The sequence below is a fragment of the Macaca nemestrina genome, chromosome 1 (genome assembly GCF_043159975.1).
Source record: "Macaca nemestrina isolate mMacNem1 chromosome 1, mMacNem.hap1, whole genome shotgun sequence".
NCBI lineage: Eukaryota > Metazoa > Chordata > Mammalia > Primates > Cercopithecidae > Macaca > Macaca nemestrina.
In genome coordinates this window covers 61976443-62000604 of record NC_092125.1, presented here as the reverse complement: position 1 = coordinate 62000604, position 24162 = coordinate 61976443, and the positions used below count along the sequence as shown (strand labels likewise).

The 24162-nt window shown below is 40.9% G+C and overlaps 1 protein-coding gene across 2 annotated transcripts in view; it reads right to left on the bottom strand.

The window, feature by feature from the left end:
* Positions 1 to 22596, bottom strand: part of LOC105484778 (zinc finger CCCH-type containing 11A) — a 35440-nt gene extending 12844 nt beyond the window's left edge. For both annotated transcript variants that reach the window (XM_071078551.1, XM_071078555.1), the window contains exons 1-10: positions 22458 to 22596; positions 20899 to 21018; positions 10679 to 10802; positions 9467 to 9670; positions 9225 to 9341; positions 8914 to 8994; positions 7371 to 7481; positions 4986 to 5048; positions 2952 to 3050; positions 49 to 117 (exon numbers count right to left, since the gene is read on the bottom strand). In XM_071078551.1, the coding sequence (XP_070934652.1) occupies positions 49 to 117; positions 2952 to 3050; positions 4986 to 5048; positions 7371 to 7481; positions 8914 to 8994; positions 9225 to 9341; positions 9467 to 9670; positions 10679 to 10802; positions 20899 to 21018; positions 22458 to 22511 (1042 nt within the window). In that variant the 5' untranslated portion in view covers positions 22512 to 22596. The remainder of the gene's footprint in view (positions 1 to 48; positions 118 to 2951; positions 3051 to 4985; positions 5049 to 7370; positions 7482 to 8913; positions 8995 to 9224; positions 9342 to 9466; positions 9671 to 10678; positions 10803 to 20898; positions 21019 to 22457) is intronic.
* Positions 22597 to 24162: the final 1566 nt, after the last annotated feature.

Here is a 24162-nt window from a genome sequence, read left to right as displayed (position 1 = left end):
TACAGCAAAGAAAAAAATTATCAGAATCTGGTCTTATGATTTACTTACCTGTTGCATCTTCATTATTTGGACCAGCTGACATGCCTAATCGCTCCTTAAGAGACTTGGAAACTTGAGCTGTGAAAAGAAAGATTTTAAAAAATCAAAAGTTGAACAGAAACTTTTTACAGCTTAAATGTAGGTTTGCTGGGCATGGTGGCACACACCTGTAATCCCAGAACTTTGGGAGGCCGAGGCAGGCTGATCACTTGAGGTCAGGGGTTCAAGGCCAGCCTGGCCAACATGATGAAACCCTGTCTCTACCAAAAAAAAATATCAAAAAAAAAATAAAATAAAAATAAGCCAGGCATGGTGGCGGGTGCCTGCAATCCCAGCTACTCAGGAGGCTGAGACAGGAGAATCACTTGAACCTGAGAGGTAGAGGTTGCAGTGAGCTGAGATCATGCCACTGCACTCCAACCTGGGTGACAAGAGTGAGACTCTGTCTCAAAAAAATAAAAAATAAATAAAATAAAGATTTTAAAAAATCAAAAGTTAAACAGAAACTTTTTATAGGTTAAATACAGGTTTGTTGGGCATATTGGCACACATCTGTAATCTCAGCACTTTGGGAGGCCGAGGCGGGTGGATAACCTGAGGTCAGGAGTTTGAGACCAGCCTGGCCAACATGGTAAAACCACATCTCTACTAAAAATACAAAAATTACTCGAGCATGGTGGCGTGTGCTTGTAATTCTAGCCACTAGGGAGGCTGAGGCGGAGAATCACTTGAACCAGGGAGGCAGAGGTTACAGTGAGCCAAGATCGCGCCACTGTACTCCAGCCTGGGCCACAGAGAGGGACTCTGTATTAAAAAAAAAAAAATTAAATTTTTCTTCTCCACAGAACAGATTTATGTCAATCACAGATTCCCTAGAGTACTCTGGAAAGCTTAAAACATGCCAGGCATGGTGGCTCACGCCTATAATCAAACACTTTGGGAGGCTGAGGCGGGCAGATCACCTGAGGTGAGGAGTTCAAGACCAGCCTGGCCAACTTGGTGAAACCCCATCTCTACTAAAAATACAAAAATTAGCCAGGTATGGTGGCACATGCCTGTAATCTCAGCTACTCTGGAGGCTGAGACAGGAGAATTGTTTGAACCCAGGAGGCAGAGGTTGGGGTGAGCTGAGATCGCGCTACTGCATTCCAGCCTGGGTGAGAGAGTGAGACTCTGCCTCAAAAATCAAAAATACCAAAAGAAACAAAGAAAAACTTACTTTATATCTGAAAAGCAAAAACTACTGAATTAAAGAAAATAATTTTGTTATTGTAGAGCCTTCTAAAACCTTATTGTCAGCGAAAGAATTTTTCCTCCAAGTAAATTTAAAATATGCTCCTTAGTTATGAAAATCTTCAATATGATCGATACACAAGGAGGAAAGGAATGTGGCAAAGAAAGCAACTTTAGCTTGCTCTGAGAATACAAGAAAACCTCCAAACAGGAACATCTACTCATCAAAGCCCCTCGGGCAAGGGGAAAAATTAAAGGAAGCTTCTTATTTCAAAGAAAGTTAAAACCAAACACAATGAGAAGAAAAAAAACACCTATTCTTTAATAATTTAATGCCAGTGTTTCACTGCAAGTCATAAAAGGGGAAAAAACATAAATCCAACCTTGGCTTTTTGTTCTCCTTCAACCAGAAAGAATTCTAATTCCCTGAGCGGCGCAATAGTACATTCCTATATTCCCAGCTACTTGGGAGGCTGAAGAAGGAGGATGGCTTGAGGCCAGAAATTTGAATCCAGCCTAGGCAACACAGCGAAATCTTGTCTTTAAACAAACAAAACAAAACAAAAAAATCTAACTCCCAGCCATCTCTTGATTTAGTCCACATGCCTCAAATAAACTTGCAAAATACCAAACCTATGCCACGACCTCGTCTTATCCAGATTATTTTAACAGCCTGCCAACTCATCTCCAGGCCAGTATGTTTGCCCCCTTCCAATCTGTCTCCATATTGCAGGCAAAGTAATGGTTTTAAAATGCACATTTGAACCTTTGATCCTTGTTTATAACCTTTCTTTTTTTTTTGAGATGGAGTCTCACTCAGTCACCCAGGTTGGAGTGCAGTGGTGCGATCTCGGCTCACTGCAACCTCGCCACCCAGGTTCAAGCGATTCTCTTGCCTCCGAGTAGCTGGGATTACAGGTGCCTGCCACTGCGCCCAGCTCATTTTTGTAGTTTTTAGTAGAGACAGGGTTTCACCATCTTGGCCAGGCTGGTCTTGAACTCCTGACTTAGTGATCCACCCCCCTCGGTCTCCCAAAGTACTGGGATTACAGGCATGACCTACCATGCCCAGCCTGTTTATGACCTTTCAATGGGTTGTTAATATCTTAGAATAAGTCCAAACTTTCTAACATGGCTTAAAGACAACATTATGATCCAGTCACCACGCTCTTCAGCCCACTTCTATGTTTTAGCCATATGCAGTTCCTTGAGCATACCACTCTTAGCTCTGCCTTTGCAGGAGTTATTCTCTCTGCCTGAGACACAGCCCCTGGCTCTCGAACTTCATCTGGCTAATTGCTAACTCATGCCTTAGGTCCAAACTTTAATATAACTTCTTCTGTGAACCTTCCCCTAACAGATGGTAATAACAGGTGCCTCTCCTACATGTTACCATGAACACTGTGTACTTTTCTCTGTTACAAAATTTATCGCATTTCTAAGTATTCCTACCTGCCATTTATCCTATAAGCTCCTGAGGAGTGTGACGGTGTTTTTTTCAATGGTGTCTACCCAGAATCTAGCAGAGTAAGGATTAAATGTTTGTTGAGTGAATAATATAACAAATACAAAACAACCCATTTACCTGAACAAAAGAATGACAAACTACAGCTGTTAGCATTACAAGAAACAAGTGTCACAATTACATACACACACAAAGTATATAAGAACACAGGTACCTTTCTTTGGTGTTTTGTCAATGTTAGTTTCTGGAACTTCAACTTTCTTCCCTAGCCTCTGTGCCAGGCTACGCTTTAATGGAGGATCACTGTCACTGCCTATAAAGAGGGAGAACTTAGTTTAAGATTTCAAGTCAATCTTCAGCAAGGTCAAGAAATACAAACAAAAACAGACAACACAGCATAATTCTGTTAAGTGTTCTGCATACATATGGCATGTTTGTTCATCGGCTTCCTTAGAGCTCAATGTTAGAAACATAAAAATGTCCTAGAAAGAAGAGGTAGGAAGGCGAGATGCAGTGGCTCAGGCCTGTAATCCCAGCACTTTGGGAGGTTAAGGCAGGAGGACCACTTAAGGCCAGGAGTTCGACACCAGCCTGGGCAGCGCAGCAAGACCTTGTCTCTAAAAAAATTAAAATAAAAAATAGTCGGGCATGGTGGCACACACCTGTGGTCCCAGCTACTTAGGAGGCTGAAGCAGGAGGATCACTTGAGCCCAGGAGGTAGAAAGGCTACAGTGAGCTATGATCGTAATACTACACTCTAGCCTGGGCGATACAGCAAGGCCCCATTCTCAAGAAAAGAAAAAAAAGAGACAAGGAAAAGAGCAAAAAATTAAGGCCGGGCGCAGTGGGTCACGCCTGTAATCCCAGCACTTTGGGAGGCCGAGGCGGGCGGATCACAAGGTCAGGAGATCGAGACCACGGTGAAACCCCGTCTCTACTAAAAATACAAAAAATTAGCCGGGCACGGTTGTGGGCGCCTGTAGTCCCAGCTACTCGGGAGGCTGAGGCAGGAGAATGGCGTGAACCCGGGAGGCGGAGCTTGCAGTGAGCCGAGATCGCGCCACTGCACTCCAGCCTGGGCGACAGAGTGAGACTCCGTCTCAAAAAAAAAAAGAAAAAAAAAAAAGAAAAAATTCTCAAAATAATTTTTTGAAAGCCAGGCGCAGTGGCTCACACGTATAATTCCAGCACTTTGGAAGGCGGAGGTGGGTGGATCACCTGAGGGCAGGAGTTCATCGAGACCAGCCTGGCCAACATGGCGGAAACCCCATCTCTACTAAAACTACAAAAATTAGCCAGGGGTAGTGCCTATAATCCCAGCTACTCAGGAGGCTGAGGCAGGAGAATCACTTGAACCTAGGAGGTGGAGGTTGCAGTGAGCTGAGATTGTGCCAGTGCACGCCAGAGTGGGCAACAGAGCAAGACTCTCGTTTCAAAAAATAATAATAATTTTTTGGAGTCAGACACATTAGGGTAGTTATACAACAATTTACTAATATGGTAAAGTACCTCCCCCAAAAAATAAAATAGCAGCCAAGCATGGTAGCTCATGCCTGTAATCGCAGTACTTTGGGAGGCCAAGGCCGGCAGATCACTTGAGCCCAGGAGTTGGATACCAGCCTGAGCAACATGGTGAAACCCCATCGCTACAAAAATTACAAAAATTAGCCAGGTATAGTGGTGTATGCCTATGGTCCCAGTTACTTGGGAGGCTGGGGCGGGAGGATCACTTGAGCCCAGGAGATGGTGGTTGCAGTGAGCTGAGATTGCACCACTGCACTCCAGCCTGGGTAACACAACAAGACTGTCTCTAAATAAATAAATAAGCAAGCACCAATAGACTCAAGGACTCAAATTTTACATATACATATTTTCTTCTTTCTTCTTAGGGATTCCTATATTCTAAGAGACACACATTATATTAACCAATGATTTTTTTCACCTCTAAAACACTCACATTTAAATATGTCCAGAGAAATAGAGGTGTTCTTTACCATTTTAAAAATCTAGTTCCTTTCAAAATGCTGGTCATGGTCATAATCTAATTCAACTGCAACACTTCAAATCTCTATAACTTCAATAAAAGGTACAAAGCACTCATGAAAACATGAGGAATTTATAAGTGCTTTCAGCCAATACAGGCGCACCAATAACAATGATGTGATCTGTTTAAAGAGAGTTTGGAGAAGCTATCATGTTAACGCACAAACAAGCAGAAAAGAAAAGATATGCACAAAACTTATCTTACCTGCTGAAAATTTTCGTTTCCCCAGTCTCTCAGTAAGACTCAATCTCACCAAGGGTTCTTCTCCTGAAATGGCAAAAGCAGAATTTCTCTATCCTTAGTCATTTTTTCTGTATTCAGTAACTACTAATAGGTACAAAGTATGTTCTGATATTAGCATGAACCCACCCAGAAAAGTCTCTTGAAAATCAGGTCTCAGTCTCAAGGAAGCCCACTACATTAAAAAAAAAAAACAAACCCAGAACCTATTAATAACAAACAGCCAAACATACAGCCCAAACAGAAGCAACAGCACAGTACTAATTATTATTATTATTATTTTTGATAATAATAATAAGAGTCTCGCTCTGTCACTCAGGCTGGAGTGCAGTGGTGTCACCTTGGCTCACTGTAACCTCCACCTCCAGGGTTCAAGAAATTCTCCTGTCTCAGCCTCCCGAGTAGCTGGGACTAGGGCACACACTACCACGCCTGGCTTTTTTTTTTTTTTTTTTTTTGAGACAGAGTCTCACTCTGTTGCCTAGGCTAGAGTGCAGTGGCCCGATCTCAGCTCACTGCAATCTCTACTTCCCGGGTTCAAGCGATTCTCCTGCCTCAGCCTCCTGACTAGCTGGGATTACAGGTGTGCACCACCACGCCCGGCTAAATTTTGTATTTTCAGTAGAGACAGGGATTCACCATGTTGGTCAGGCTGGTCTCGAATTTCCGACCTTGTGATCCGTCCACCTCGGCCTCCCAAAGTGTTGGGATTACAGGCATGAGCCACCACACCCAGTCTAATTTTTGTATTTTTAGTAGAGACGGGGTTTCACCATGTTGGCCAGGCTGGTCTTGAACTCCTGGCCTCAAGCAATCCGCCCACCTTGGCCTCCCAAAGTGCTGGGATTATACATGTAAGCCACTGCACCTGGCCTAGCATAGTACTAATTAGTAATAGCAGTCGAGTATAAGACAGATTGTATTCTCAACCAATTGGTTATAAAGCTGAAACTATACTTTTGCTTATGCACTTTGATACATTAAATGAAACTGTACTCTACTCCAATGTTAACTCTCCAATATAACTCTCTTTGATCACCTCAGGAAGAAGTGAGCTCTCTTCTAATTCTTTGTTGTTTGAATTGCACAAACACTTGAATGTATCTATAATTCCTTATTAGACTTAAAATTATTAAATGAAAATACTTTATTACAGGCTGGGTGTGGTGGCTAAAACCTATAATCCCAGCAATTTCAGAGGCCGAGGCCGGCAGATCATTTGAGGTCAGCAGTTCAAGATCAATGTGGCCAACATGGTGAAACCCCATTTCCACCAAAAATACAAAAATTAGCCGGGTGTGGTGGCGGGTGCCTATAATCCCAGCTGCTGGGGAGGCTGAGGCAGGAGAATCACTTGAAACCGGGAGGCGGAGGTTGCAATGAGTGGAGGTCGCACCATTGCACTCCAGCCTGGGCGAAAGAGCAAGACTCCATTAAAAAAAAAAAAAAGGGCCGGGCGCGGTGGCTCAAGCCTGTAATCCCAGCACTTTGGGAGGCTGAGACGGGCGGATCACGAGGTCAGGAGATCGAGACCATCCTGGCTAACACGGTGAGACCCCGTCTCTACTAAAAAATACAAAAAACTAGCCGAGTGAGGTGGCGGGCGCCTGTAGTCCCAGCTACTCGGGAGGCTGAGGCAGGAGAATGGCGTGAACCCGGGAGGCGGAGCTTGCAGTGAGCTGAGATCCGGCCACCGCACTCCAGCCTGGGCGGCAGAGCAAGACTCCATCTCAAAAAAAAAAAAAAAAAAAAAAAAAAAAGAAAAATTAATGGCTGGGCACGGTGGCTCACGCCTGTAATCCCAGCACTTTGGGAGGCCAAGGTGGGCAGATTACCTGAGGTCGGGAGTTTGAGACCAGCCAGACCAACATGGAGAAACCCCGTCTCTACTAAAAATACACAAAACTCAGCCGGGCGTGGTGGCGCATGCCAATAATCCCAACTACTCCGGAGGCTGAGGCAGGAAAACCACTTGAACCCAGAAGACGGAGGTTGCGGTGAGCCTAGATTGTGCCATTGCACTCCAGCCTAGGCAACAGGAGTGAAACTCAAAAAAATAAATAAATAAAAAACTTTATTATAGTTCTTTAGTCACACAGGAAGCCAATAAATGTATTGAGTGGGTATCAACAGTAAATGGAAAAATAAATGTGAGGGCTGCTTGAAGGTTGAAGAATTTCAACCTTTTAAATATTAGAGTTGAATGTACCAACTTTTCATCTTTATATCTCATCAACATACTAACAAATTCCTGAAAATTCATCAAAGGTAAAAGATACTCAAGGATTTTGCATTCCCAATTACATAAAAGTAGAGGCTTCACGACTCTAAGACCTACCTATACCTTACCTTGTTTGGTGGAGAGAGTTACTGTCCTCACCACAGTCCTGACATTTTCTTTTTCAGGACCTGGAACGGGCTCAGGGTGAAGTAAAAGACTGGAAACTCCTGAAGAACCCTCTGAATAAGGCAAGTCAAAGAACAGCAAATAATTTATGGAAAATAATGCTACTGCAAGTCAAAAGATTTGTTTTTGTAACTAGTTAAGTCCAATACAGACTGATATTATGACTATAAGCCAATCAGCCTTTCTGTATCTGTTTGCCTACAGTCAAACGGGGTAGTGGTGAGGGGAGCCTTGGGCAAGATGTGAAAACAAAATATAAAATTATTTTGAGTGACTTAGGCACCCAAACTACTTTTATTTACCAATAAGGCTAATATTATTCTAAAATTAACCTCAGAGGTATACTAGCCATCAGGTGTATCAATCCAACCTATTCTATTCAAATTTAATCATCTGAAAACACAACTCCAAGGTTCCTATAAAGCAAGCCTTAAAACAACGTTCTTAGAACCATTTCTCTCTATATATACTACACTTCAAACTATAAATTTTAGGGCTGGAAGCTTGGGGCAGTGGATTACCTGAGGTTGGGAGTTTGAGATCAGCCTAACCAACATGGAGAAACCCTGTCTTTACCAAAAATACAAAATTACCCGGGCGTGGTGGTGCATGCCTGTAATCCCAGCTACTCATGAGGCTGAGGCAGAAGAGCTTGAACCGGGAGGTGGAGGTTGCGGTGAGCAAAGACTGCGCCACTGCACTCCAGCCTGGGCAACAAAAGTAAAACTCTGTCTCAAAAAAAAAAAAAAAAAAAAAAAATTGGGGGTTGGAAATACAGATCAGTCAGGCTACCGTAAGCTCCAGAAGAAAATCCTAGCAGCTCTTCAGGAATAACTCTTCTACTAGAAAATGAAGTTTTTCCTTTTTTCTTTTTTTTTTGAGACAGTCTTGCTCTGTTGCCAGGCTAGAATACAGTAGTGCAATCTCAGCTCACTGCAACCTCCACCTCACGGGTTCAAGTGATTCTCCTGCCTCAGCCTCCCGAGTAGCTGGGGCTACAGGCGCATGCCACCACACGTGGTTAATTTTTTGTGTTTCAGTAGAGACAGGGTTTCACCATGTTCGTCAGGATGGTCTGCGTCTCCTGACCTCATGATTTGCCCTCCTCAGCCTCCCAAAGTACTGGGATTACAGGCGTGAGCCACCACGCCCAGCCTTTCCTCTCTTAATATAACTTCTTTTTAACCACTATAAGAACTTACAGAATTAATATAGTTCTTATATGATGTTCTTTAGAGCTGTATTTTTCAAGATATACAGGTTCTTTCAGATTCTTTATTGTACCCAGCTCTGAATCATTAGGGACTGAAACACAGCTGCAGTGAATTAAAAGCAACCACAATTTAAATAAGTTTGTGTTTTACTTCAAACAGGCCATAGAAATGAAAATCTATTTTCTCATTTTGGCTGTTGTTTCTAGAAGCGTCCTTAGTATTCTTCCCTAGCAACATAAAACTATCCATGCCAAAACTTGTGATGACTTACCACCTTGCTTCTTAGATTTTTCCTTCATTTTCTTTGACTTAATTTCCTCAAGAGTTTTTATTCCAAAATTCAAACATTCACCTGAAAATCCAAATAGAAATTTTATGAGGAACTAGAGCCTTTTCATCTTTGTATTCTATATGAATATAGCAGGCATTTATTTTTTGAATAAATGATCAACAGAAACTAAGTATAGGTATGTATGTGTGTAGCATGGGAAAAGGAAGAGGGAAGCCAATTATTGTGAACTAAATTTCAAAGTTAGTTTCAACAGTGCTGTAAGATTTGGCACCAATATAGCCTCTTCTTACCTTGCTTTATATTGACTGCAGGTTTCCGGACAGAAGTCACTCGTAATCCATTGTGAACTTCAGGACTTGATTGCAGGGTAGGTGTTTTGGTTTCATCACCTTCCTCAGAAAACTGATCTGTATGCCAACATTTAAGGCAAATTCACAATTAAAAATAAGCCTATAGCTTTAATCCTGATTCTGCCCAATTTACTATGTGACCCTATTTATTTGCCTTAAAGAAGGAGCCACACAGAACTTACCATCATCATCTTCATCATCATCTGCAGCATTAATTACAACTGGTGGATGCGTGGGACTAGGAACATTTTCGGAACTTTCTACTTTCATAACGCTCCGCAGCTGAGGGGAAGGATTGGACTGGACAGACAATTTGTTCTGCTGAACTGAAAGTTGGCTAGCCTTCACTTCCTCTTCTGGTGACTCAGGCACAGTGGGCAACACAGCTAAACGCACAAAATCAGTCATAAATTAAAAACAGAAGATACAACCCCAATTTACCAAAAATTCCTGACCCCCTATAAAAAGTATGGTGTATTTATCTTATGAGCAGTTACGTCTTTTCACTAAATTTCCTCATTTAAGTTCTAAAGTCCTAGGGAGGGAAAAAATGTGCTTTTAGCTAATTAACTCTCCACTGTACATAAACACAAAGTGGGCACTCAAAACAGAATAAACAGAAAACTAGAAGAAGCATAGTACCTGTTCACAAATTCTAGACCTTTAATTTTAATAGTGTAATTCTAGGCTTTTTGCTCAGCAAAGTAGCTTTTAAGACCAAGCATATGACACTTATTTGAACCAAACCAGAACGGAGTAGGTCTACTTTTTTCCCTTAAATTGAGGTAAAAAGATGTAGCCATCAAATTTTAATCACGTAGCAAATGTGGCTTTTAAATCGCCAATTCCACTTATAAATTATTTTAAAATGGATTTTGGGAATAACTACTAGCTTTTTAGTTTTACTTTATAGTCTAGAGTAGGGTTGGCACAAATATTTTTTGCAAAGAGCCAGTTTTTAGGCTTTGTAGGCCATATGGTTTCTGTCTCAACTACTCAGTTCTACAGCACTAGCACAAAACTAGTAATAGAAAACATGTAAATGGGCAAGGCTGCATTCCAATAAAACTTATTTTACAAAACAGGCAGAGGACCAGTTTTGCCGACCTTTGGCCTAGAAAAATCAAATTTATTTTGAAAATGTTTATGGGTCTGATAAGAATATGAAAAATGAAGTAAGTATAATAACTTAAATGGCATGCCAAGATATAATGGTTCTATGGCCATGGATAAATCATTTAACCTTAGTAAGATTCAGTTCACTCTGTAAAGTGGAAATAATTCTGCTGTTTCACAAGACTGAAAGGAGCCAACGTCTGAAAAGTACTGTTGTACAGTGTGCATAATAGCTGTTCATTTGATAGTATTCTTTTAAAATTAAAAACTGATCTCACTTTTGCTCGGAGGTAGGAAAAGGCCATCAACATATCGTCCTCTATTGTGATGGAAAGCGCAGTTTAATTTTTGACATCCCGTTGGCTGATTTTCCCAATAACAAGGAATTTCACTGCGTTTTTTCTGTAAGAGGGAAAAACACATTGCTTTCAAATAAAACAGTGATACATGTATTAAAGTGGTAGTTTGTTTTCTAGGCAAAGTTCATACAGGGTTCAAAAATCCGAGGCATGTGAGATGAGATGATTTTTACAAGGAAGAGAGGTTGCTGAAAACAACATAACTTAGGCATGATGGAGAGCTGAAAAGAGCAGGAGAGTAGTTTATGTTATTCTCTCCCTTTTTACCCTCGTCCTGGAACCCCTAAAATGTCTATACTTAAAGAAGCAGGATGATACAGTAGTTTAAGTTTATGAAATCAAAGATAATAGGATCTGAATCTCTATTATGCTACTTATTGGTCAGATAGCCTTGGACAATTTATGCCTCTAAGCCTCACTTTCCTTAGCTATAAAACGGGAATAAATGGTTTCTTATGAAGAGCACATAAAATAAAGCACTAAGCACATAGTTCAAACTCAATAAACTGCAGTTATTACTTGAAGCTGAGAGTTCAAGGCTTTGAGAAAATTCTTTCCATTCATGAATTCTCCAAGTAAGGCACATGTAACAGCACACTAAGGATGTTAGGTATCCTTCCCAAGTCACCTTACTTTTATAAACGAAAATTGGGAGGAAAAAAAGAATACCTGTACATCTAGAATAAACTGCCGGATCATAGGATATATGTCCAAGAAAAATATATACATTAGTTCTCCAAAAGCTGTGTATAAGCAATGTTCACAGCAATATTATTTTCAATAGCTCTATACTTTTGCCAACCCACGTGTACATCAACACCAGAATGGATAAAGAAACCGTAAAGTATTCATACAACAGAATGTCATCTAGTAATGAGAAGGAATAAACCATTGCTATACTCAATGCCACACATGTGGAATGAAAGAAGCCAGACACAAGAGTGCATACTATATGATTCCGTTTATGAAAAGATCAAAACAGTCAAAACTTCTCCACGGCAGGGTAGGGATGGTGATCAGCTTTGGGGATGTGGTTAGTAACAAGGGGATGAAGGGGAAGATAGATTACTGCTAATACTCTATTTCTTGAACTAGGTGCTGATCAAGTAAGTATATTCACTTTATGAAAATTCTTCAAGTTGTAAGATTACGATTTGTGCACTTTTCTATATACATTTTAATAGTTCAAAAAAGGGGATAAAAAGATATGAGAAGTACTCCGAAAAAGTAACTAACCTCCGATGAACTGCATTATGTTGAATCTCTAATCATCATAAACAGCCTAAGGTTTAAAATTCCAGGAAAAAACACTAGCATTGAAATGTAAGATATGGAGAAGAGAAACAGAGAAACAATAACCATTACAAAAAGATGCTTAAATGTATCAAAAAGGGCAAATTCCAAAATCTACTATATTGAGAGACTGATAAAATTCAATAATACACTGTTTTTAGGGATGTGGAAGAATCAGGCAGTCTCAAACATATAATGGAAATGTAAATTAGCTCCACATTTCTGAAAGGTGATTTGGCAAAATCAGTTTTTTAAAAATACGTTCTAAGTTTATGTCATATGCATAATTACCTATTAACATTTTTTAAAAGTGTAGGTTACTGTGGGCACACTGCTCCGCAAGGAGCAGTAAAAATAAATAAAGTAAAACTAAAAGTACAGCAAATATCATTACTTTCAAAGAACTAGACAGAATTTCTTAGTCCTCTGTCACACCCAAAAGATAGATGTAATAGCTACCACTGTTTTTTAGACAGGAATAACAACAATTATTCAATTCTCCCTTTCTCAAGGCAGAACCTAAAGCCAATCTTCCTTGTTCCTAAGCCTGCCTTTGCTTAAATTTTACATCTTTCCTGGAAGCAATTTTCAAATTACTGAATGACTTCTGTAACAGTATCTTCTATATACAGAAGTCACATGACATTTATCTGCTCTGTTTAATACATTTACTAGATTTTGTTTCTAATTGAAAAGTAATATATGTGCAACGAAGACAACTTGGAAAATGGAAATAGATGCCAATTATGCTATTACCCAAAGAGAATCACTTATTTTGGTATGAATTCTTTTTATTTGTAAAAAAAAACAAACAAACAAACAAAAAAAACACAAGTGACTATATGCATACTAAAAAGAAAGGTATTCCATGTAATTCTGTACATTTTTCCTTAGTAATATCCTCCACATGCCAGGCGTGGTGGCTCACGCCTGTAATCCCAACACTTTGGGAGGCCAAGGTGGGTGGATCACCTGAGATCAGGAGTTCAAGACCAGCCGGACCAATATGGTGAAACCCCGTCTCTACTAAAAAATACAAAAATTAGCTAGGCATGGTGGAGGGCGCCTGAAGCCCCAGCTAGGCAGGAGGCTGAGACAGGAGAATCACTTGAACCCGGGAAGTGGAGGTTTCAGTGAGCCAAGATGGAGCCATTGCACTCCAGCCTGGGAGACAGAGTGAAACTCCGTCTCAAAAAAAAAACCAATTAAAAAAAAAATCCTCCACAATAATATTTCTCCTACATAATTATGTCTTCACATTTTTAACAGTAATACAGCACATGATCCAAAGTTAAAACAAGTTGATTCTCATTATTTGCAGTAGTTATGTTCTATAAAGTCACTAGGAACACTGAATTAGTAAATACTAAACCGTTTTTCCTAAGGGAAATCGAGTTGGGTTCCTGTGAGCCTCTGGTCACATTTTCATCAACTAATCAATACATAACTTGGTTTTGGGTGCATTTAATATTGTTCATTCATTAATACGAAACTCAAGACCAATAGCACTATAACTCACACTTGAACAAAGCTTATCTAACATCTATTTTCTTTTTTTTTTTTTGAGATGGAGTCTCGTTCTGTCGCCCAGGTTGGAATGCAGTGGCACAATCTCGGCTCACTGAAACTTCCACCTCCCAGGTTCAAGCAATTCTTCTGCTTCAGCCTCCCGAGTAGCTGGGATTATAGGCACATGCCACCATGCCCAGCTAATTTTTTTGTATTTTTAGTAGAGACAGGGTTTCACTATGTTGGCCAGGCTGGTCTCGAACTCCTGACCTCATGATCTGCCTGCCTCGGCCTCCCAAAATACTAGGATTACAGGCGTAAGCCGCCGTGTCCGGCCTAACAATCTGTTTTCTCTGTAAGACACATCACAGCTTTCTTCTACTCAGGAACACTACAAAGCACTTCAGCAATAGGCCTAGGAGCCATTTTAAGCAGCATCACCACCAACCAAAAGCCATGGAAACAAATAGACCATGAAAAGGACACTTGTTTACAGTATCTGAAGAAGGCAGAGCTCTGTTCCACCTCACCTGGAAATGTGACTCAATTTGTGAACCAATGTGACACATGTCAGATGACTCAAATTTTTTGCTGCTCTGAACATGTCTACAAATGACCAAGTACTGATTTGGGGGTTATAAATTTTAGCAAATAGGCAAATTTGCAAATATGGAACCAATGAATAATGAAAATGAACTGCATGCAGAAGCGGTAAACAATAAAAAGACTCCTTCTCATCCCTGTCACCTTCCCATAGCCACTGTTGTTAAGTTTCACCTTTATACTTCCAGAGATTTTAAAAATTCATATGCAAGTGAAAAACAAATATAAACTGTTTTCCCTCTTTTTTTTTTATTTTGAGATGGGAGTCTCACTGTATAGCCCAGGCTGGAGTACAGTGGTGTAATCTCGACTCACTGCAATCTCTGCCTCCTGGGTTCAAGTGATTCTCCTGCCTCAACCTCCTGAGTGCTGGGACGACGGGGTGTGCCAACACACCCGGCTAATTTTTGTAATTTTAGTAGAGATGGGGTTTCACTGTGTTGGCCAAGTGGTCTCAAACTCCTGACGTCAGCTCATCCAGCCACCTCAGCCTCCCAAAGTGCTGGGATTACAGGCATGAGCCACGGCACCAGGCTTCCCTCTCCTTTTTTAACCCATCTTGCTCTTCACCTTAGGTTTTCCACTTGACAATATATCATAATTATTTCCATATCAATAAGTTAGTTTCCCCTTTAAAATTTTTTGTTAACAGCTACCTGGCACTCCACTGCATGAATGTAGCAAAACTTTATTTTAAAAGAAGGACAGTTAGGTTATTTCTAGTATTTTACTATTACAAATTACTACAATAAGTAATTCTGCACACATCTTATTTTGCAGGTAAATACCTATGTGTAAAAAGTATAAGCATTTAGTTCTTTCAAGCAATATAGCCAATAAGCCTCTGTGCAGAAAAGAGTTAACATAGCAACTCTGAGACTACTATCTTAGAAATGCCTGCTTGCAAGGCTTGTTCTTGGCTAGCATCTGGGAACTTGGCTTTTAGATGCTCCAAGCTAATTGGTAAGTGGGGGAGGGAGAAGGCTCGGTATGTCTAGACTGTTTGTGCAAACGATATGGTTAATGCTGAACATCTGCCTTCCTTTTGGGAGTCTGGAATTTGGGTACATGTTTGGTAAAGGGTGCTTACTTGGCCAGCACCAATGAAAATCCTGGATGTTGAGTCTCTAATGGATTTCCCTGGGCAGGAACACCACACACGCACTGCTGCATTTTCATGACTCGCAGAAGAGTGTGCTCTGTGTCACCCCTAAAGTGAGTGGGCATAAAAAAACAGGCACATGGATTCTTCCAGATTCCTCCAGTGTCTTTTTCCCTTATGATCTTACAGTGTGTCTTCACTCTATTGCTGTAATAAATCTTAACTCTGAATACATTCTAGAGAATCTCTAAAATGAAGAGGTGCTCCTGGAGACACTGACATACCCTCCGTAGGAGTTGTGCCAATATACGCTCCATTAACAATGTTACAACAAGACTTTTCATGTTGTAACATAAAATATAAAAGCTGCAGAGTACTCCTTTATCAATTTATTTGATATCTGCTGCTATTTGCAAGACAGGTAGCTTAGAATGTAGTTAACAGACAAGAAATATGAAACCAGACTGGAGTAGCTGACCCCAGGCATATGAACTGCATATTTAGTCTCACCCCAACAATTCAGTCCAAAGTTGTTAGATGGGGCTGAGGGAGACAGGCATTCAGATGGGAGGAGGGAAAGACATGGTGGCCCAGAGCAGGGTACTAGAGTCTGACTGAGAATAGGAAGGTATCCACATAACCATGTGGAACTGGCATAGGGTGTTGGAACCCATGGAGAGTTAAAGAGGACATGTGCATGAGAAGGTACCCTGACAAGTGTTGAGCCTGAGCAGGGTTAGCAATGTTTCTGTGCAGAAGAGATCCCAATGTAGGATGAAGAATATATACTCATGTAGGGTCAGTTTAGAATGGCATCAAAGACCAAGTGGGGTGAGGAAGGCAGGGTACTCCCAAGGGAACCTCGTACAGAGCTGGAATATGTGCGCAGGGTCAGGACAGCATCTCACATGGGAGAGCCGCTCAGCACAAAGTATCACAGCCCAAGGGTGTGAAAACAGTATCCATTGTAGGGATTGGGTTGGGGGTCAAAAGTAGGATGCCGGGGTCCAAGGAGGGTGAGAAAGAGGTCCCTACGGTGAAGGAAGCAGGGAGGCTTAGCACAGGGCACTGGAGTTGAACATGGTGAGAAAGGTGTCCCTGTGGAGAAGCTTTGTGTGTCATGCCAGAGCCTGAGAGGAAGGAAAAGGCTGTGACACAGTATTGGTTTTCATACTAGGAGACTGATCAAATAAATAAAAGTATTATGAACAATGAAAACCAAGTTTCTCACTTCTGGAGAAGAGTCACAGGTACGGAAAAGGAGAAGCCTACACTAAGTCCTGTGGTACTGATGAACTGGAAGCACCTATATGAACTATAATTTTTAATACTAAGTATCTATTATTGAATACATAGGCCCGGGCATGGGGGCTCATGCCTGTAAACACAGCACTTTGGGAGGCTGAGGCGGGTGGATCATGAGGTCATTAGATGGAGACCATCCTGGCTAACATGGTGAAACCCCATCTCTACTAAAAGTACAAAAAATTAGCCGGGTGTGGTGGCAGGCACCTGTAATCCCAGCTACTCGGGAGGCTGAGACAGGAGAATGGTGTGAACCCAGGAGGTGGAGCTTGCAGTGAGCCGAGATCGCGTCACTGCACTCCAGCCTCGGCGACAGAGCGAGACTCCGTCTCAAAAAAACAAAACAAAAAACAAAAAAAAGTTCTGATGTAAATGTCTGTTAAGTGTATACATTTATATATTCCTTAGCTCTGTCCACTGAGACAACCTGAAAGTGATGACACTCTAGGAGCAGCCCAAATCTTAACTTCTATATACCATTCTTCACTAAAAGAAACCAGGGCACCTTGGATAAATGGCTGAATCCAGGGCTGAAGTAGGAAAAGTACAGGATGAGCCTGGAAAATCTTGGCTAGGCCAAAAAGCAGAGATGCTCAAAGAATGATGGAAACATCAAAAGGACACAAAAATCAGCTTGAAAGGCTCCTACTGGCCAAATCTGGGTCAATCTGAGCATAAAGTCAGTAATGATAGTAACAAGAGTATGACACACTGGTTAAAATAGAAAACCACATATATCAGTCCATTTTTACACTGCTATAAAGAACTACCTGAGACTGGGTAATCTATTAAAAAAAAAAAAAAAGGTTTAACTAACTCACAGCTCCGCATGGCTGGGGAGGGCTCACGAAACTTACAACTATGGCAGGAGGTGAAGAGGACACAAGGCACAAACAAGGCTTACAAAGCAGCAGGAGAGTGCAAGTAAAGGGAGTCCCACATTTTTAAACCATCAGATCTCATGAGAACTCATTCATTATCACAAGAATAGCATGGGGGAAACCACCTCCATGATCCAATCACCTCCCATCAGGTCCCTCCCTTAACATATGGGGATTACAACAGAGGTGAGATTCAGGTGGGGATACAGAGCCAAACCGTATCATCACAAGTTTGCATTAACTCACATAAATAATGGGGAAAAAGCTGAAGTCTGATGAGAAATGGGGTAAAGGGTCTAAAAGTACCTCTCCACAAAATATTTATGGGAGGCTGAGGCGGGTGGATCACTTGAGGCCAACAATTCGAGACAAGCCTGGCCAACACGGCGAAACCTCGTGTCTACTAAAAAAAGACAAAAAATTAGGCCGGGAGAGGTGGCTCACTCCTGTAATCCCAACACTTCGGGAGGCCAAGGCGGGCAGATCACAAGGTCAAGAAATTGAGACCTTCCTGGCCAACATGGTGAAACCCCGCCTCTACTAAAAATACAAACATTAGCTGGATGTGGTAGTCCCAGCTACTTCGGAGGCTGAGGCAGGAGAATCGCTTGAACCTGGGAAGCAGAGGTTGCAGTGAGCTGAGACCATGCCACTGCACTCCAGCCTGGCGACAGAGCAAGACTCCGTTTCAAAACAAAACAAAACAAAACAAAAAAAACCAAAAATACAAAAAATTAGATGGGTGTGGTAATGCAGGCCCACTGTCCCAGCTACTCGAGAGGCTGAGGCACAAGAATCACATGAACTCAGGAGGCAGAGGTCGCAGTGAGCTGAGATCACACCACTGCACTCCAGCCTGGGCAACAGCATGAGACTCTGTCTCAAAATAAATATATATATATAATTTGTGATAGTCCTGCTAAAGATACATAATCTTAATTTAATAATGAGGGGGAATACAAACAAACCCAAATTGAAGAACATTCTTAAAAACAATTTCTCTATAGCTACCATAAGTGTTAAGGCCAATGAAACGCAAGGCAGGACTGAGCGACTGCTGTCAACAGAAGGAGACAAAAAGAGTCACGACAACTATGCGCAACACTTGAATGTGGACTTGCTCTTTTTTTTTTTGAGAGTCTCGCCCTGTCACCCAGGCTCTTTTTTTTTTTTGAGAGTCTCGCCCTGTCACCCAGGCTGGAGTGGAGTGGTGCAATCTCGGCTCAATGCAACCTCTGCCTCCCAGTTCAAGCGATTCTCCTGCCTCAGCCTCCTGAGTAGCTGGGATTACAGGTGCCGGCCACCACACACAGCTAATTTTTGTATTTTTAGTAGAGATGGGCTTTCACCATGTTGGTCAGGCTGGTCTCGATCTCCTTATCTCATGATTCGCCCGCCTCAGACTACCAAAGTGCTGGGATTACAGGCATCAGCCACTGTGCCCAGCCTGGACTTGCTCTTTCTAAAATAAAAGATATTATTGTGAAAACTGGCAAACTTTGAGTGAGATCAAAGGATTAAATGGCGGTAATATTTCAATGTTAATCTTTTTCAAAAAATTATTGGGGTTGGCTGGGTGCAGTGACTCATGCCTGCAATACCAGAACTTTGGGAGGCCGAGGTCAAGTGGATCACCAGAGGTCAGGAGTTCGAGACCAGCCTGACCAACATGGCAACACCCCATCTCTACTAAAAATACAGAATTAGCCAGGCATGGTGGTGCATGCCTGTAATCCCAGCTACTAGGGAGGCTGAGGCAGGAGAATTGCTTGAACTAGGGAGGCTGAGGTTGCACTGAGCCAAGATCATACTACTGCACTCCAGCCTGGGCAACAAGAGCAAAACTCCGTCTCATAAAAAAAAAAAAAAAAAAAAAAAAAAAATTGGGGGAGTCAGCTGGGCACGGTGGCTCATGCTTGCAATCCCAGCACTTCGGGAGGCTGAAGTGGGTACATGACCTGAAGTCAGGAGTTCGAGCCCAGCCTGGCCAACATAGTAAAACCCCGTCTCTACTAAAAATACAAAAATTAGCCAGCCATGGTGGCAGGTGCCTGTAATCCCAGCTACTCAGGAGGCCGAGGCAGAAGAATCGCTTGAACCTGGGAGGCGGAGGTTGCAGTGAGCGGAGATCACGCCATTGCACTCCAACCTGGGCTGCAAGAGTGAAACTCTGCCTCAAAAAAAAAAAAAAAAAAAAATGTGGGAGTCTTGCTCTGTTGCCCAGGCTGGAGTGCAATGGTGCAGCCCTCACTGCAGCCTTGAACTCTTGGGCTCAAGTATCCTCCCACCTCAGACTCCCAAAAAGGTGGGACTACAAGCACTAGCCAACATGCTCAGCCTAGTTTTCTAATTTTGATAGCTGTATTATGATTATGTAGGAGAATGTCCTACTTGCTTGTAGGAAACACTAATCAAGTATTTGGAGGTAACAGGGAATGTCAGTAATTTACTCCTTCACGGCTTTAAACATTTTTATACTGTATTGACAACTTTCCTCTAAGTATGCAAATTTTTAAAAATAAAAAGAAATTAACAGATACTCTCCAAATATGCATATTTATTTTTAAAGCTTAGATAGTACCAAACTATCCTCCAGAAAAATTATATCAATTTATGCTTATATCATTTAGACATTAAGTGAACATTAGTAATGTTGGGAATTTCACTGGATCATTAAAAAAAATAAAAATTGGCTAGACACGATGGCTCATGTCTGTAATCCCAGGACTTTGGGAGGCAGAGGCGTAAGGATAGCTTGAGCCCGGGAGTTTGAGACCAGACTGGGCAACATAGTGAAATCCCGTATCTATAACAAAATATATAAAATTCTTAAGTTTTTTATATATATATACACACACACGTGTATATATGTATATACACACACACATGTATGTGTACATATACATATATATACAGATACATATATACACACACTCGTGTATATACACATGTATATACGCACATATACACACATATATTCATATACACATACACATATATTCACATATGTGTATATATACGTATGTATATGTGTGTATATACGTGTGTGTGTATATATATACACATATATATATTTTGAGATGGAATGTTGCTCTGTCGCCAGGCTGGAGCACAGTGGTGCAATCTCAGCTCACTGGAACCTCCAACTCCCTGGTTCAAGTGATTCTCCTGCCTCAGCCTCTAAGTAGCTGGAATTATAGACACACGCCACCACACCCAGCTAATCTTTGTATTTTTAGTAGAGATGGGGTTTCACCGTGTTGGCTAGGATAGTCTCCATCTCCTGACCTCGTTCTGCCCACCTCGGCCTCCCAAAGTGCTGGAATTACAGGCATGAGCCACCGCACCCAGCCTTAATATATTTTTTAGAAGTCACTTTTGTCCCTATGTTTTTTATTGGCCCACCAGGTCCCCAGACTACTTATTAACAGAAATCAAAAACTTACATCAATCTCCATGTGCCGAAACCTGCACACCTGTCGAAAACAGCGCCCTTCTTGCCATAATGTGCAAACAGTTTCATTTCCTAGTGCAGCTTCACAGTGACGGAATGGGCAGCTGTCGCCCTGTAAACAAATAGAGAACACAGAAAAAAACTGTAGCACTGAAATACATCCTAGGTAAAATACCCATAACAAGAGCTCCTGGAATTTAGATAAGCATAAATGAGTAAGAAAGGATAGGTAAGGTAGAAAACAATGGAGATTGAATGACAGGAACAAACTGAGAGCAACAAATTTATTATTTCCTATAACCTATTTCTTGACAGTACCCTTCATTTGATCTGGCATGAGTGACACAAGCTGAGACAAAGGGTTGAAAAAGACAAGTAGGAGTGTTAGATACTCTTTTAAAATATATTTTACAGTTCATCTTCAAAACTGACATACTGATTTGTGTAACTCTAGCTTGTGATGTAAATCAGAAAGTAAACAGAATTTAAATATAATTAACATATATACAATATAACTGTGCTTCACTGCATACTTTATGCAATGTAATATCTGAAATAAAATGCTACTGTTGTGCAAACTGCTATAGGTAAGATAAAATTATCATAGCTTTGCTCAAAACTCATCGTTTAAAACATAATATCACCGGGCGTGGTGGCTCATGCCTGTAATTCCAGAACTGTGGGAGACCGAGGCGGGCAGATCACGAGGTCAGGAGTTTGAGACAAGCCTGGCCAACACAGTGAAACCCCATCTTGACTAAAACTACAAAAAGTAGCTGGGCGTGGTGGCAGGCGCCGGTAATCCCAGCTACTTGGGAGGCTGAGGCAGGAGAATGGCTTGAACCCAGGAGGCAGAGGTTGCAGTGAGCCAAGATTGTGCCACTGCACTCCAGCCTGGGTGGAGAACCAGACTTGGTCTCCAAAAAAAAACAAAAAAAATCAAGATGACTGAAGAACAAACTTTTGTAACACATACATTTATAGAATTAGTCATAAAATCACAGAAAGCAATAGGTATACGTAAATAGAGCTGCAAAAGAATCAAGCAGAAAAACAGAAGTTTTGACAAAGATAAAGCCATTCTAAATATGCAAAAGCTAAATATAGATGGCTCTATATTCTCAGTACTCAGCAGGAAATCTGGGAGAAGAAAGAAGTCAAATTCAACCCATGACAGTTTCTGGAAGTACAACACAATTCACTCACTCATTTAATATAAAGTATATAAAATCAGTTAGTCAGGCATAGGTCAAAGTGCCCCCATTTCCAAAGCCACCCTGAACAGATTAACTGTGAACACTGAATGATGACTACATGCCACATGCCTTTTCACTTTTGTAGAAGATGGGAAAATTAGTTATATATAAAATGAAGAGAAAAAAACAATGAATTATTCTAAATACACTATCCTTTAAAAAACTGACAGCCAATAATAAACAGCTGGGCAAAAAATATAAATATACTAAAAACAACTTAAAATGTTGGGAAAATCTTATCCAATTCTATTAAGCAAATTGTAGAAAGAACTAATTTAAAGATGTCAATTCTTACTTTGGTACATGTAGAATAGAAAAAAAAATAGCAGTCTTCTCCTTGATTAGGCATGCTGGGTAGATTCTTAGATCAGAAGTGGCTTCTTGAAACAAGCCACTGCTTCCTCAAAGCAAGGACCAGGCTCCAAGTCCTCGTGAAATGAGTTTAATCTTCCAAATGACAACTCAATCACAGAAACTGTCTTTAAACTGTAAACCTAAAATGAGGAGACAATGAATGAAAATATTTCAGGTAAATTCTTCCTCCTTCAAATCACCATGGCTAATGAGATCATATTGCTAGAATCAAATTTTATTAATACAAACTTGCTTATACAGAGCCTTGTAAACACACTGATTGTGAATACTGTACATTCCCATCTGCAACATAAAATTTTGGCTAGAAAGGCCATGCTGTTCTTTTATATTCTCTATGATGCTTATTACACGATTACAGCATTGTAAATAAGCATTGTTAACTAAAGATCTACATTTTATTTTTAACTCTTTTTAGAGACAGTGTTTCACTCTGTTGCCCAGGTTGGAGTGCAATGATGTGATCATAGCTCACTGCAACACTGAACTCCTGGGCTCAAGGGATTCTCCCACCTCAGCCTCCCCCAAGTATCTAGGACTATAGGCACATGCCACTACGCCCACCTAATTTTTTTAAAAAAATTTTTTGTAAAGACAGGATCTTGCTATGTTGTTCAGTCTGGTCTTGAACTCCTGCCTCAAGCAATCCTCCTCCCTTGGCCTCCCAAAATGCTGGGAATACATCTGTGAGCCATCCCGCCCAGCCTGATCTACATTATACATATATGTATAATTTGAAAGTCTCAAAACACTACATACATTTTAGATTATTAATGGGACTTAGGTTACTAACACAAGATACTTGCTAACAAAATGTATTAAAGTAGAATGTTTCATCTAAATGAAAAAGTTAAAATATTTTCACGAGCATTTTTATTTCAAAAGTATATAATCATAACTAGGTGAGAAAACCCTGTTTAGCTAGAATAACTGACGAAACAATTACTTCTGAAAGCATTTACGGATCTAGCTTACATTAATGAAGATGACTAGAGCTGTACACCAATTACAAACAAGAAGCAAAAGAAGTCTTCGGGGCTTTCCATAATAGTAAGTCCACAAAACAACAAATATTTTCTCCCCTAGTCCACGGCATACCCTGATCTCCACACTAAAACGTCCAAGCAAGCTTCTGCAAAAGCATATAACAAGAGCACATATAAGAATATGGAAGGGGTTTCCACAAACTTATACACACCATAAGATCAGGTTTCAGAAACAGTGATCTACAACTTGAAATCAATTAAGTCAAATTCAATCATATCTCCCACTAATAATTCTTAATGCAAGAATGGTATGCCATGATGAAAAGTCGCCTTGATGTTAACAACCCAGATTAGGAGTAACAGTCTGATACTAAACACGTACCCAAATGTTTAAAGTTTACATACCCTTGGACAAACAATTCAATTTCTAGAATTTATTATAAGGCAAAAGTATTAAAGGTAACAATGCACAAGAAATGTTATCACAATCTTCTTTTAATAATGAAATAGGCCAGGTGCAGTGGCTCATGCCTATAATCCCAGTACTCTGGGAGGCCAAGGTGGGCAGATCACTTGAGTCCGGAGTTTGAGACCAACCAGCCTGGACAACATGACAAAACCCCACCTCTTAAAAAACAGAAA